We start from the raw sequence: 15,140 nt of genomic DNA on the forward strand, positions 1-15,140 counted from the left end.
CACCTTCCAGTCGGTGGGCGGGGATGAATGACGTAATCAGACCGCGCCGCGGTGCTCAACTGGGTGCCTGCGGAGCTCGGTCGCTCCCAGCCCTTCTGGGCATCACCCCCGCCTGGCGCTTTCGTACCGACGGCTGGGACCCCAGTAGGCGGGTGGTCTAAGAGGAGAGAACCGAGTTACCTGGGCTAACTCACCAGCCCCACCGCGCAGGTGGCTCTGCGCCCACTCTCTGGCATCACTTAGGGTACACAGCTGGGCTTGGAGGAGTTCGCCCTGATTTTCACAAGTGCACATGTGAATCGAGTCAGGGTGCATTCAGGGGTTTGGTTTTTGTGAGCTCGCTGTTCTCCAGCTAGACCCACTTCTCATATACCCCAAGGCTCTCTTGGGGAGGAGTGTGGGAGAGTGGGACTGGGCGGAAGTTATGACTAGAGCTGTTGTGAGCACACATCTTTGAGAACAGTAAATGCTTTGAATGTGTACCTTTGAGGTAGGTCTGGAGAAAGAAAGGTCTGAGAAGGGGTGATCCTGAGAATGGTGTGCCTGTGTTGGAGGGGGTGGGAACTAACTGCTCAGGCTGTTAATATTCATTCATTTCTCTGAGAGCTCTTGAGTGTTTTTGGCCCAAGCGACGGTCATAGTTTAGAAATGAATGAAACTCAGGAAGTTAAGGAAGGCCCCCTGTAAGTAGCACCTGGGCTGTCCTACAGGTTGAGTGGAAGTTACCAAGAGTTACCAAGGAGGGCTTCCCCGGTGGCGTAGTGATTAAGAACCCGCCTGCCAATACAGGGGACACGGTTCGAGCCCTGGTCCGGGAAGATCCCACATGCTGCGGAGCAACTAAGCCCGTGTGCCACAACTACTGAGCCTGAGCTCTATAGAGCCCAGCCTGCACTCTGCAGAGCCCACAAGCCACAACTACTGAAGCTCATGCACCTAGAGCCTGTGCTCCACAAGAGAAGCCACCGCAATGAGAAGCCCGTGCACCGCAACGATGAGTAGCCCCCGCTTGCCGCAACGAGAGAAAGCCGGCGCGCAGCAACAGACCCAATGCAACCAAAAATAAATAATTTTAAAAAAAGAAAAGAGTTACCAAGGAGGATGGCACCAAGACTACTCAGACAAGAACACAACACTGAAATGGACGCCACACAAGTGCCAGGTAGGAATTATCGATGGCAGAGAGAAGGTAAGGCTTTAGAGAGGAGCAAGGATTCAAGCTGGGCTTGAGTGGCTGACAGGATTTTACCGGGCAGCAGTCATGTGCAGAACAGTTAGCAGGAACAGGGTGTTGGAGAGTAACTGGGGCAAGACTTTTCATCCTTGATTGCTCAGTGCCAAACTTGGCCTGTGAGTGTCGTGTGAATGTTTGTGAAGGCAGTAAATGAAAGGGAAGTGGTTGTCAGGGCCTAGAGGGTCTTGAATACCTGGCTTTAGTTTTTTGAGGTAATTGGTAGGTTCCCTCAGACAGCTGCCCAAATGTTGAATGCTTGTCTTAATTGCTCCCAGACTCTGGTCCCGTAAAGGGACAGGATTATACTTCCATTTGTTAATGCTGATTAGGTTCTACCAAATAAAAGAGCAGTAGCTTAATCTCAGGGGTGGTGTGCTGGCACTGGCTCTCTGAAGGGTTATTCTCAGTAGCACAGGGATGGGTGCGAGCTGGCAAGGTCCAACAGGGAATCCCTGAAGTCCAAAGAAGATGCTGCTGGCTGTGCAACTTTCCAGGAGAGAAGCAAAGTGGGCTGTTTTTCTTTTTCTACTAATATCAAGTACATTAGAATGATAATACAGGCTTCAATCTATCAAAACCTTTTCCAGTTTTGACTCAGCAAAATCTCAGACTAGTTCTAGAGCCCTTTTTGAAAACACATTCTCAGAGAAAGCTAAGTGTTATTAGCATTATTCCCATAGTTGTATCAGGAATTTACTCTTCCTGGAGTCAAAAGTGGTAGATAACAAATGTCAGGAGAGAAAAAGGCAACAGGGTTAAGAGACACTGGGACTGCCACTACAGTCAGGAAAGAGCTCACTAATGTGACATTTCAGTTCTCTAAAGGAAGGGAGTTTCCAGTGGTGATAACAGTGAGGCAGGAGCTTGACTGGAATGTAGGCCACTGTGGCTCACGATTGATCAGGAGGATGAATGCTAGACACCAGAGGGTAGGGAGTGGCATCCAGATCCCTTAGTGCCTCACTGGTCATTGTAGGGACTTGTGTTTTTTTTTGCACTAAGAAGCCACTGAAGAATTCTCAGCCAGGGAGAGACAAAATGTAACTTTATGGTTTAGAGATCACTCTGGGTCCTGAATAAGGATTAGACTGTACGGAAGCAAGGGTAGGGGCAGGAAGACAAATTTGGATGTGACTACAATAATTTAGGTGAGGGATTTTAGGGTCAGAATGAAGGTCCGGTGGTATAAGAGTAAATATGAAGGGTTCAGATTTGATTTTGCTGATGGGTTGAACGTAGAGTATAAGAAATGGGAACCTAGCAAGGACCTTTCTGAAGCCCTAGTGGAAATGCAGACCTGGGGGCTTCAGAGTAAGCTTAGTTCTTACAGACTTTTAGGAATCTCTCCTTTCTCCAGTCTTTTTGCCCTTCATAACACATATCATATGTATTTGTCCTGCTCCCCTCCAACAATAGAGAAGTTCCTTGGCAAGAGGAATTGTTCACTGGTGCATGCCCGGCTTGCACAAGCAAGACTCCTTACATGAACAGATGAACAACCCCATTAAAACAAATGGTAATGTGGATGTCATAACAGAAAGAATAGATTTTCTTCCCAAAGTACAAATTCTTCCACTAATCTCATGTAATATATTCTGTTGGGTATATAACCACACAGAAAACAACAGCCATTTCAAATGAGTTGGTTTAATTCCAGGTGGTACAGAATTCAGGATAGAACAAGGACTTAAGAACACACTTTGGCAGGATTCTGGGCTGGGTTTATGCGGATCTCACAGCTAAGGTAGAAATGGCTGAGAAGAACTAAAGACAAGATGAACCACTGTATGACTTTTTTTTTTTTTTTTTACAAAAGTTTATTCTTAAATGTACAATAGGTTCCAAGACAACACTTCATTCTAGCTATAGGTGGCAACAGATGTTATGGCAGGGAATCCAGATGTTTAAACAGGAATGGAACTAAGGATCATCATTGCCTCAGGCACAAGGAACAGCTTACTTTTTGCCAGATTTCTTAATTCCGCCTGTTGCTGCAAAAGGAAAAAAAAAAAAGTCTCATACAGGGAAAAAGACAGTTCTATGGCTGAAGCCCCAGGGGCCTGATAAGGATCCTAATAAGGCCCAGCTCTTTGTACTGGGCATTTTTTTGGACACAAGCATGCACAGGGCTTTCCCAGTATTATCTATTCTGGGCAAAAGTAGAATGAGAATAAGGCAGGGCATGAGTAATGGCTGTGCACTGGTCTGGATCTCAAGTGTGTTGTGTATTTCAGACTGGCTCACTTAATCCTCATCCCCTATCAACCCATTTTACAAATAACAAAGTCTCAGTGTTAGGTGTTGTTCAAAGTTATAAACTGGTATGTGACAAAGCCAGGATTCCAAGCTGGGTAGCCTGACTTCCAAGTCCATACTCTTAAGTGTCATATCACACCACATCACCTTCTATATTACGATCCTGGGATCTGATTTACTCACTACCTTTATTTTACCCAATTTACAAATGACTGTATTTGGCACAGGGTAGGTAATTTAACAAACAATTATAGAATTAAGTATGCCTAATATAGAAATGGAAGTCCTAAAGGGCTGTGACAAAATAAACCTTAAAAAAAAAAGTAGATGATGCTCAATAGAAACAAGTAGTACAGGATTTCACTAAGGGTTGGCCTTCTCCCCATACATAATCACAGATTAAGGGAAGGTGCAAGATACCTCACATCATTCCAAAAAGGAATCTCAATATCTAGAATCTCAGCGCTGTGTGGGTACACAAAAATGACTCAAACCCACTAGAATAGAGGTCTTGGGAAACGCTGAATGACACTCCCACCATCCCAGCCTTCGTTGTCCCTAGGGTGGCTCAGTGATCCAATAGGGTATAGATAACTGTTGAGAAAACAATCCTATTCTGATGAATGTAAACAGGATTTAAGAAGCACAAAGTACAATGACTGACGGGTTTTAAAAAAATCTTTTGATATGTAATCAATTCCTCTTACACAAAGACAAAAAAGAGGCAGAATGGTAGAGAATTAAGTTGAAAAACATATAGCACAATAGTATGCCAACAGACTTGGACTTTATCCATTAGACTAGGCGCATCCAGCAGTGAAAAGGCTCAGGATGCAAAAGTATTTTGCTAGAGATTTAACAATACGATTAGTAAATTAAGAAACGTTACAAGCAACAAAGAAGCAGTGAAATACGAATTTGGAGCAAGAAACTGTAGAGGATATCTGAAAACTCAACTGTACTAACTTGTGTCTGAGATATATAAATTTCTGTATTTCCATTTCTGCCACTTCCCTAAGCAAGAGAAGCCCATACTGGGTCTGACTCCCGCCCCCTCTCCCGCTGCTGCGAAACCAAGCCTGGCTAGGGCCGTCCACTACAGCGGACACCAGCAAAAGGGACCTCGCAACTCACCAACGAGGCAGGACACGGACATGCTCGGGCCCGTAACCAGACTGATGCTCAGGCGTTTGTCCGGCTTGAGCTCTACCCAGCCCTCACTTACCCAGGGGGCCTTTCCCCGCGGCCTTCGCTTTTAGCTCCTCGAGTTTCTTTTGCTCCTCCTTCTGTTTCTGCTTGAATGCCTTATCTTCCTACGGAGAGGGAGAGCGGATTCACTCCCGGCGGATTTCTCAGACCCTCCGCGCCCGCCCACGCCTCTGCGCCAGCCCTCACCTCGTCCATCTCCTTGGCTTGCTTCTTGGGCTGCTTCAGAGGCTTCTTCTTGCCACCTGCGTGCGACACGAGCACGCTCAGCCTGGCCCCCGCCGGGTCCCGTCCCTCTCCGCCCCGCCCCACCCCATCATCCCCGCACACTTACCTCCGCGACCCGACATGGCGCCTGCCGCCCCTTCCCCAGACCCTCCACCGGATGCGGGGCTCTCCGTCCCACCCCCTGAGCCTATACCTCCATGCGGGCCCGCAGATTGGCTCCTGGTTCGGAAGTTGCGCTCCCGCTGCCGGAAGCGGTCCGGAGGCGGGCACTAAAGGGTCAGAGATCAACTGAGTGACTGGCGCACGTTTGGGTTTGCGGCTCCGGCGCAAAACCCACCAGGTACTGGGGAGGTGGGGTGTCTTGCCCGGGGAGGATCCAGAAGCCGCGAGCGGTTTTTAACCGCAAGCGCTAAGCCTGGGACTGTGCACGGGGAGAGGACTGTAAGTAGAGGGAAGGGCTTGTGCAAAGGCCTTGAATCTCGGCGCATTCCTTACAGTGTGGCTGGTGGGAGATGCGAGGGAGGCAGCAGAAATGGGCGGGGGCTAGACCACCTGTTTCTAGAGCTTTGGAGGCCACCGGAAGGAGTTGGGGTTTTATAATATAGCCCGGGATGCGATATTTTTGCAAATTCTGTTAATTCATCCAGTACATTTTTGTTGAGTGTGTGCTATATGTGTGTACTTTAGGCACTGAGGATGCAGCAGTGAACAAAACAGTGCCTGCCCTGGCAGAGCTGCCGTTCTGGTGGGTGAGACTATAAGTAAATAAGTGAAATGCATACCACGGGTCATGTGATATGTGCCTGGGGAAAAATAAAGCAAAGTGGTTAAGGTGTCCTGGGGTGGGAGTGGACAGCTATGACATTTGAGCAGGACTTGAAAAAGAGAAGGGAGCAAGCAGTACAGATAGGAAACAGGTGGTATGAAGCCCCTGAGGTGGGAATAGCCTAGCATGTTCCAGCAACATAAAGAAGCTGGGAGTTATATGAAGTGAAAGATATGTTAGCTAACCTTGTTATGGTAAACATTTAGCAGTGTATACATTTGTGAAGTCATCACATTGTACACCTTAAACTTTTACAATGTTGTGTGTCAATTTTATGTCAAAAAAAAAGACCGGGGGAAAAGGTCCATGTGACTGGAGCAGAGTGAGGAAAAGGAGACTGGTGAGAGGAGAGAAGAATGAGAGCCAGGAGGTGGATGCCCTGTAGGTCATGGAAAGGATTTTTGCTTTTACCTTGAGAGAAATGGGGAACGGTTGCAGGCTTTGAGCAGAGAGAGACACGGTCTGACCATGTTTTGAAAGCACCACTGCCTGCTCTGTTGACAGTAGGGGCTAGAGTAGAAGCAGGGAGACTTGTCAGAGGCTCTTAGGATAATCCAGACAAAAGATGTCAGTCGTTGGGACCAGGTGATAACAGTGACAGAGGCAAGAGGAAGAGGGATTCTGGATTTAGTTTCAGAGGTGGAGGTGGCATTTGTTAACGGACTGGATGTGAGGAGCGAGAGAAAGCAGAGTCAGGGATGATATGAGAGTTTGGGCCGATTGGTTTCCATCAACCAAGATGGAGAAGGCTGTGGGAAAGGCAAGTTTGGGAGAGGAAGATAAGATCCCCATCAGCCTTCCAAGCAGAGACATGGAGTGAGCAGTTCGATAAATGAGCCTGGAATTCAGAGGAGAGGTGTGGGCTGGAGAGGTCCGATTATAGTTTGTTTGGGTTTTATTTATTTATTTATTTTTGGCCACGCCACGTGGCTTGCAGGATCTTAGTTCCCTTACCAGGGATTGAACCCGGCCCTGGCAGTGAAAGCACCAAGTCTTAACCACTGGACTGCCAGAGAATTCTGTTTGTTTTTTAGTAATAGCTTTATTGAGATATGATTTACATACCACACAATTCATCTACTTAATGTGTACCATTCAGTGGTTTTAGTATATTTACAGTGTTGTGCAGCTATCCCTACAATCAAGTTTAGAACTTTTTTGTAGATGATTTTTCAAGCCACAGGACTGGATAAGAGAGGAGCCTGAGGACAGAGCTCTGGGGCACTGTGTGGAGAGGTTGTGGAAGGGAGTGGGGACTGGAAGCCAAGAGGAGAAGGTGGTTCAAGAAGGAGGGAGCTATCACGAGGCACAGGCTGCTGACAAGGCAAGCAAGATGAGGATGGAACTGATCATTGGGTTTAGCCACGTGGACATGACCTGGACAGGAGCAGTTCAAGTGTCCTGGTGGGTGTGAAGGCCAGAACAGAGGGGGGCTGAATGAGAATGGGAGAAGAGGCACTGGAGACAGCTAGTGCAGGCACTTTGTCAAGGAGTAAAGAGGAGCAGAGAAGTGGGGCAGTTGCTGGAGGGAGTGTCAAATCAGTTAGTGTCTGAGGAGGGGAGAGGATATGGGACCTGGGGCACAGCTTGGCCTTTCCTAGAGCAGGAATTATTCATCCTGAGGAACAAGAGAAGGTGGCGATGAGACAGACATTGGCAGGTGGGAAGGTGTGGTAGGAGTTTATGGAAGTTCTCTTCCAATTTTAAAATATTTTCTTGGTGAAAAATGAAGCAAACCATCAGCTATACAAGTGAGGATGAGGTACTGGTGATGGAGGTTTGCGAAAAGGGCAGTTGGTAGGAGATAGTCATCTGGATGGAGTAGGAGAATGGATGTGGAGGGGCAGCGTCCTGAACTTGGCCCAGGGCTCATTTTGGCCTCTGTCCACCTGTCCAGCCTCTCCACCCACTCTCCTCTCTGCTGCACAGGTCATCCTTCAGATTTTAGACAACTTCAAGCACTGTTCCACTTTGTCTCTGTGCCAGGAACATCTTCCCTTTGCTGGTTGATGGGCCTGTGAGACATCTAAGTGGGGAGGAGCCAGGAGACAGGCTGGGTGGGAGGCTGAGAGGAGGGACTAGAGTGGGGGAACAACTTGGGATTCGTTGGTGTGTCCCGTCACGAAGCCAAGTCCCTGCTGTCTCCAAGCTTATGTTCTAGTGAGGGGCGAGGCAGTACATGAAGAAGGCAATATGTGTGTCTGGTGGAGAAAAAGAAAGCAGGTAAGGTGGCCAAGGAGGGAGTGGTCAGGAAAGGCCTTATCAAGAGGTGATGTATGAACAAAGACGTAAGTGTGAGGTGACTGGACTTGTGGAGGAAGAGCGGTCCAGGCAGAGGACATGGCAGGGCACAGACCCCGTGGCAGGATTGTGCTTAGCGTGGTGAGGAAGCTGGAGTGGAGTACGTACAGGGATGGAGAGAAGGAAGGGGATGAGGGCTGAGAGGACCGGGGCTTGTTGGCCAATGGCAGGACTGGTGTGCATGCCAGGTGATAGGGGAGCTGTCAGGGGGTTTTGCACCGAGGGATGTGATCTGACTTGGGAGGTAACAGAGCCTCTGTTTGCCATGTGAAGAACGGCTCTGAGGGGCAGGGGAGGAAGCCATGACTGTGTAGGAAGCTTTAGCTGTCTTCTGTGCCAGGGATGAGTGACCTTCCTAGGGTCCAAGATTGGGCTGCTGATAGAGGAGGAGGCTGAGGGGAGTGGTGATTTCAAAATGAGAGGGTGTTGAAAGCTGCAGAGGTATTGGAGAAGAAATCTGAGTAGCACCTGCTGGATCTGACAAGGTGGGAGTTTTGCAGGGCTTCAGGAGAGCAACCTTGGTGGTCGAGTGGGATCAAGAGAGAAGAGGGCTGAAGAAGTAGTGATAGACAAGGGGGACACCTTTCTGCTGAGTGTTGCTGAGGAGGGTGGGTGCTCTGCTTTGATGAGGGGTACACCTGCAGGATTGTTGTGAGGCCACAGCTTGTGTGCAGTGGTCACTGGCCTTGAGGCCTAGGAGGCTGGCCCGACTGCTGGGCCATGGGTAGCGTGTGCTCCCTTGGGCCTTAGGCAAGGGGCACAGGGGTTTGGGTGCAGCACCAGCTTGGAACCACTGTCACAGAGATGTCCCCTTCTGTGGCGCTCAGCTCAGGCTTTTGCCAGGAGGCATGTCCCTACCCAAGCAACTTTGTTTTCAAGAGGGTCAGAGCTTCTCCAAGCATGGCACCATGGGGAGGAGGCTGGGATGCTCATCGCCTTACATCAGGGAGGTCCTTTCTTTGTAACTGGAGCTCTTCTAGTCAGTCTTCCTGTCCCCCGCTCCCTTTGCTTACCTCTCTCTCTGGCCTGGTCTTTTGGCTACCAGGTGTCACTCTGACAGCCAGAGTCAGTACTTGGGGGCAGGGGTGGTTTGGCCAGACCAGAGTGCTCTGGCCCAGGTTTGCCCCGGGAGCATGGGTCACCTGGCCCTCTCTTTGGGGTCCTCGGAATTCACTGCTGCTCCTGGGCTCAGGCAAGGCCTGACTGGATGATGGGAGACTCCCTGTGCTGTTCAGGTAACAGAGAAGTAGGATTGTTGGGGCCCAAACATCAAAGCAAGGTTGAAAAGGGAAAGATGAAAGAAACTTAACCTGTTGGGCAGTTACTGAGGTTGGAAAGAAGGAAGAAAGCTTATGGAAAGTGAGAAATGTGAGTCTGGGAGTTGGTCACCCGGAATGTCTGGGCTTGAAGGGCAGAAGGAAAGTTGGTGTAAACCTAAAAAAGCTGTCCTCTATGAAGAAATCTGGGTTGTTTTGTTTTGCTTTGTTTTCCCCTGGAATTGTCTTTTCAGAGGAGAGCTGAGGAGAGAGTTTTCTGCCTTGGGACATGAACGACCTGTGTCCCAGAACAGAAGCGAAACTGCTTCGCCAGAGTTGAGGCAGCCCTCAGGGAGTCTGGGAAGCTGGTTTTGATAGTCATTTATAGAAATCTTTCCCCCAAATCCCCTCAGTCAGTTCCACAGTTTCCCTAGGAGTCTTTGGGAATCTTTGTGGGGCTCTGTTAGCATGGACACAACGCAGGTTTAAGAATTTTCTTTGAGATTATCAGAAAACTGGACACCAGGATTCTCATGCAGATCACAACAGAGACCTGGGGTTGTGGGAAGGTGGGTGGAATGGGAGGATCTGGGTTCATGTGGCGTCACGGAGAGAGATGGAAGGCCTGAGCTCCTAAATATGCTCTTCCCTGACATGCTCCATTGTCTGGGGGCACCTGGTGAAGCCTGACCCTGGTGGCTGCCACCTCTGGGCCCAACAGAGTGGTGCGCAGTTTGGACTTTCTAATGGAAACTGTTCAGTTCAGAACTGTCCCTAGGACTTGAGATCTGACTTAAGCCCAGCCTTTCTCGGCTGTGAGCTGATCTCTCTGGCATCCCCCCACAGATCCCCCGATGACAGGGTGCAGCCCTGTGCTGGCCATGCGGCACGTCGTGGGTGTGTCTCCCGTACTGGTGCGGAGAGGCCTCCTTGGAAGGGACCTCTTTATGACCAGGACTCTCTGCAGCCCAGGCCCCAGCCAGCCCAGAGAGAAAAGACCTGAGGAGGTGGCCCTCGGGCTGTACCACCGCCTCACAGCGCTGGGAGGAGCCCTGGGGCACAGCATTCAGCAACGGGCGTCCTCCATGGCCAAGACTTGGTGGGACAGATATGAAGAGTTTGTTGGACTCAGTGAGGTTCGAGAGGCCCAGGGAAACGTGACTGAGGTGAGGAGGGGAGCTGGGGTGGTTGGCCCTGCCCTCTGACTTGGGCAATGTGGCCTGGAGGCTCCTGACAAGTAAATTACCAGCCACAGATGCTGGGAGGCCACGTCCAGATTTGCCTTTTCTTGAACACATACCACTAGGAGAGGGATCTGACTCGTTTCTCACACGACAGCCTGGCTTTGATACTACCGGGGTGAAGGGCCCTCCTCTCCCCCGTGTAAACAAGTTGTTGTGTATGCTATGTACCAGTGAGTCCCGGGCCATTAACATCCTTTCTGTGAGGACAGCAAGCACTTCCTTCATTGACTGCTTGGGGGTTGGTGGTGAGTTACCTGGAGGGTTGCTGCATTACAGTGTCCTCAAAGCCCCATGTGTGATTAAAGCATCCCTCGTGAAAGTAGAGGCCCTGGGAAACATCAGACTGTGAGGTGGGAAGAGCTGCCTCTGGTTGTCAAGTCCTTTGTGGCAGTGGAAATGCGTTCTGCCATCTCTGTTCCCACTCCCACCTAGGCGCAGACCAGTGTAGTGGGGTGGGAAGAACCTGGGGTTTAGCCGGAGGTTTTGAGGCACAGTGCTGTCTCTCCCCTTGGAGGCCATCACTTTGGCTGAGCCGGGGTTTCTCTGTCTCTTGAATGGAGGCCAGGGCAATGCCTGTCATGGCGTTTGGCGTTGTTGGGAGGTTGTAGCTAAGGTAACACACATGAAGCCGATTAAGAACATAAGGGCCTTGCTCTGGTTTGTCAGACTAGAGTCAGCTGGGTTTGGTGGACACAGATTGTATGCATCTTTAGCTGTTTTCAGGTTTCTCAGGGGCATGTTATTTCCACTTGAACGGACAAATCCGGTGATTCTGATGGGCAGGGCCCGGGGCTACACTTTGGGGACCACTGGGTGAGCCAGGATTATGTGTCTGAGGGACTCTCTTTCCACCCTTTGTACTGACACCCCACTAACCTCTTCTCCGCCCAGTCTTGTTGGGAATGGAGCCGAGGCTGTGTGGGCATGGAGAGAAGGGGCAAATGGCCTCTGTTGTTCTCTCTGCAGGCAGAGAAAGTGTTCATGGTGGCTCGAGGGCTTGTCCGGGAGGCTCGGGAGGACTTGGAAGGTCAGCAGGCCAAGCTGAAGGAGGTGAGGGACCGCTTGGACCGCATCTCCAGAGACGATAACCAGTACCTGGAACTGGCTACTCTGGAGCACAGGATGTTGCAGGTAGGCCCCTTCCTCATCTGGAGAGGGACCCTAGCCTGGCAGGTCATGGAGGGGCGAGGTGGGAGCCCTGACTAGTTAGGGGGTCAGACACCTGGTGAGGAGGTAAACTAGAAGCCCCTGTGGAGGGACTGGGCCCCAGGCTTCCAGAGCTTCTCCACGCACTTCCTCCTGGAATACTGGGATCAGTGGTCCAGGACAGTATAATCTGGACCCCAGATTACTGAGGAGGGAGCACCATGCAGGGGTCTGGCCCAGAGAGCGCCGGACACTTCCCTTCTGTTAGACACATTCTGTAGACACCACTGCATGTCCGGCCAGACCCAAGACTGCTTGGGGAGGATAGTGCCACTCACCTTGACCACCCCCAGTTCCTTTGCTCCTCCCTCCTGACCAGGCTTATGCTACCTTTACTCATTCAACGTGTTTATGGAACATGTAATCTGTGCCAGACGTGAAGCTGAGCCCCAGGGACATGGTAGTGGGACATCTGCTGGCGGCTGCTGGGCCAGGTTGCTGCTATATGACAGCTTTGCTTCTGCAGGAGGAGAAGAGGCTTCGTATGACCTATCTGCGTGCCGAAGACTCCGAGCGAGAGAAGTTCTCCCTCTTCTCTGCAGCTGTGCGGGAAAGTCATGAGAAGGAGCGCACTCGGGCTGAGAGGACCAAGAACTGGTCCCTCATTGGGTCAGTCCTGGGGGCCTTGATTGGTGTGGCTGGCTCCACCTACGTGAACCGTGTGCGGCTACAGGAGCTGAAGGTCTTGCTTCTGGAGGCTCAGAAGGGGCCTGTGAGCCTCCAGGAAGCCATCCGAGAACAGGCGTCCAGCTACTCCCTCCAGCAGAGGGACCTCCATGACCTCATGGCAGACCTGAGGGGCCTGGTGCAAGCTGGGCCTGGGCAGAGCTCTTTGTCCCAGGCAGGTACTTCCCCCACCCGAGACAGAGACACAGAGGTCCTTTCAGCTGCCTTGAGAGAGCAGCTCAGCCATTCCAGGCAGGTCCATTCATGTCTAGAGGGTTTACGAGAGCAGCTTGATGGCCTGGAAGAGACTTTGGGCCAAGTGGCTGGGGTGCTTCAGCTTGCAAAGGCTGCAGCGCACCCAGGCCTGGTGGAGCCGGCAGATGGGGCCCTGTCTGGGTCCTTGCTGGAACAGGGGAGCATGATCTTGGGGCTGTCAGACATGGAGCAGAGGCTAGAAGCCCAGGTCAACAGGAACACCATCTATGGCACACTGGTCACCTGCGTGACATTTGTGGCCATCCTGCCTGTGCTGTATATGCTGTTCAGGGCCAGCTAGCCCCTGGACCCACCTCCAGAGGGAGGAGGTATGGATGTGGATTTAGTTAGAGAATGAAGCAATGAAGTGAGCCTTCAGGGGTGCACTCAACCTCAGCCTGAGTCTGTGTGGCTCACCAGCAGACATACTTTGCTTTTTAGGCAACACTCATTTACATTAACTATCGAAAATTTGTGCTAACGTCCAATTAAAGTGTCTTTAAGTTTGTCTTATTTAAAGTAATTTGTTAGACTGGGTTTTGTCCATTGAAAATAGAGATTTGGGACTCGAGGGTTGGGCCTGGAAGTAGGGTAATCGCCCCCTTTTAGTTCCTCTCTCATCTCTTGGTCTTGCCCCCAGTTCAGGATCATTTTGGACGTACTTACCGCTTGAGGCCTGGATTTTCATTTTGGATTTCCTGGCCTGTCCTCCACTTGCCCAGCCCTCCTGTGTCACGTGGCCCATGATTTCCAGTGAGTAAAACCTAGCCTGCTTCCCACCCATTGGTGACCATGGTTACTGCCCCTCTTCGGGATCACTTTCTCTGCCATGTTGGGGAGAACTTCCTGTTTCTAACACTGGAGGAATGATCAGAGGAGAGCAGGGAAGAGAGACTGGGGGAATGGTTGGTAAATATTGCTGGGGACATAATTACAGGGATTGGCGGCCAGTCTGGTTCCCTGGTGCAGAGAATGCTTTGGGCAGCACCACTTGGGCTGGTGTCGTCCCACACACAGCCTAGGGCTGACCTCTACAGCCTTGGGCAGAGTTCAGCCCACCAGCAGTGTGAATGGTGAGGCAGTGATGGGGAGGGACCTCCCAGAGGTGGGAGGTGCAGTTGGGGGGGCATGGAGGCAGAGTGCCCTGAGAACCCTTTACCTCCTCCTTTTCAGTGGAGAACAGCAACCTTTGACCTCCTGGGATAAATGGCCATGGGTGGCCTTGTGTGTCCTTGACTAAACAGGAGCAGTGGGGAGGCACTCGGCTTGCACTGTGGGTCTGGAGAACCCACCCTCTCAGGGTGCACTGAGGTTGTGTGCAGGGTCTGCAGGTAGGGGCTTCTGTGGGCTGGGCAGAGCTGACTCACAGCAGAGGCCTGTGGAGCCAGAAGTGCTTCCATGAGATGCCCTCCCTCTTGGGAGCCTGTGCTCAGGCCTGGGCAGTGGTCATGGCCCAAGTGGCCCCATGGGTGATGTGAACCTCTGAGCCCCTGGTCCCTTGATCATTTGGTCACTCTGTCCACAGCATTGTTTTCTTTTTGTAATGGATTCCCCAGGAGGGCGTGGGATGAAATGACCTCTGCACTTGGGGTGTTCACCCTCCTGATGGGTAGGAGGTGACTTGTCTGTGTATAGGTGAGGGGTGTTGTGGGGTTTGGAAGTCCTAGGTCCCCCTCTGGGGTGACGTAGGTCCTAAAGGGTGTGCACTTGAGTGAATGGGTCTGGGGAGGGGAGGATTCCAGGCACATGGAGGGGGCCCCCCACAAGCTGCACAGCCAGGAGAGGCAAGGTGGGTGAGGGCCTTGAAGCACAGCAGCTTGGCTGAGGTGGTGATGGGTGTTGGGGAGTTGTGGAGCATAAAGTTAGGGAATGAAGTGGAGGACCCAGAGGGCCACTCTGATGTCCAGAGGCCAGGGACGAGGGAACCAAGGAAGGGGTGCCATCCTGGTGGGGACAAGGTGCTGAGTCATGGACCCAGGTGTTGGAAGAGAAGGTGGAGGGAAGGGAGCGAGCCGAGGAGTTGGGGAGGGAGAATTTGGAAGGCAGAGTCGGGTATATGAGAATGATGACTCTTGATGGGTGGCAGGTGGGAAGAGGGTGCCTGTGATTTAGCTCTTCTGACAGCAGCCAGTATGGATGACCAGAACCTTCTGATTGAGGCTCCCCCAAGCCTGTGGAGGCTCTGGGGGCTTCCAGAGTGATCTCTGTGTGACAAATTTTGCCTCCCAAGAGGCTGTCCCAATGGCCATGAGCCAAAGCTCTCCAGAAGTCCTAATAGGATGGACTAGGTCCTGGCTCCTGAGTTTTTGCAGTGGGCAGGGCAAGGTATGGAGGGCCCAGCAGAGGGCACACCTGGGCCTCAGGAGAGAACCCAAGTGTACCTCCTTTGGAAGGCCCAAGTATTTGCAGGTGAGGGAGTCCAGACTTGCCCAAGGCTTCTTAGCTTGGGGCGGGCCCAGGTA

At 51.4% G+C, this 15,140-nt stretch overlaps 1 protein-coding gene and 1 non-coding gene across 10 annotated transcripts; one reads left to right on the forward strand and one right to left on the reverse strand.

The window, feature by feature from the left end:
* Positions 1-1,051: 1,051 nt before the first annotated feature.
* Positions 1,052-13,269, forward strand: CCDC51 (coiled-coil domain containing 51). Of its 9 annotated transcripts, none has more exons than XM_030866979.3 (5): positions 4,725-5,365; positions 5,612-5,669; positions 10,154-10,473; positions 11,518-11,682; positions 12,224-13,268. In XM_030866979.3, the coding sequence occupies exons 3-5, from the start codon at positions 10,162-10,164 to the stop codon at positions 12,977-12,979; spliced, it is 1,233 nt and encodes a 410-aa protein (XP_030722839.1). In that variant the 5' UTR covers positions 4,725-5,365; positions 5,612-5,669; positions 10,154-10,161; the 3' UTR covers positions 12,980-13,268. The 9 variants fall into 9 exon arrangements, with proteins under 9 accessions (XP_030722846.1, XP_030722839.1, XP_030722840.1 ...); XM_030866980.3 differs by having other exon boundaries at positions 4,725-5,264; positions 12,224-13,267; XM_030866982.3 differs by lacking the exon at positions 5,612-5,669 and having other exon boundaries at positions 4,725-5,264; positions 12,224-13,269.
* On the reverse strand, positions 3,027-5,134 carry LOC115858814 (uncharacterized). Its single transcript, XR_009566015.1, has 4 exons — positions 5,031-5,134; positions 4,886-4,941; positions 4,716-4,803; positions 3,027-3,225 (listed from the first exon to the last, which is right to left on the reverse strand). It is a non-coding gene; the product is annotated as an uncharacterized protein (transcript).
* Positions 13,270-15,140: the final 1,871 nt, after the last annotated feature.

This window comes from Globicephala melas, chromosome 11 (genome assembly GCF_963455315.2).
Source record: "Globicephala melas chromosome 11, mGloMel1.2, whole genome shotgun sequence".
Taxonomy (NCBI): domain Eukaryota; kingdom Metazoa; phylum Chordata; class Mammalia; order Artiodactyla; family Delphinidae; genus Globicephala; species Globicephala melas.

Excerpts from the sequence above, each read along its gene's own strand:
- CCDC51 (XM_030866982.3), top strand. The coding sequence starts at position 10,162 with ATGACAGGGTGCAGCCCTGTGCTGGCCATGCGGCACGTCGTGGGTGTG. Across the intron at positions 10,474-11,517 it reads CCCAGGGAAACGTGACTGAG|GCAGAGAAAGTGTTCATGGT; the intron begins GTGAGGAGGGGA and ends TTCTCTCTGCAG. Across the intron at positions 11,683-12,223 it reads TGGAGCACAGGATGTTGCAG|GAGGAGAAGAGGCTTCGTAT; the intron begins GTAGGCCCCTTC and ends TTGCTTCTGCAG.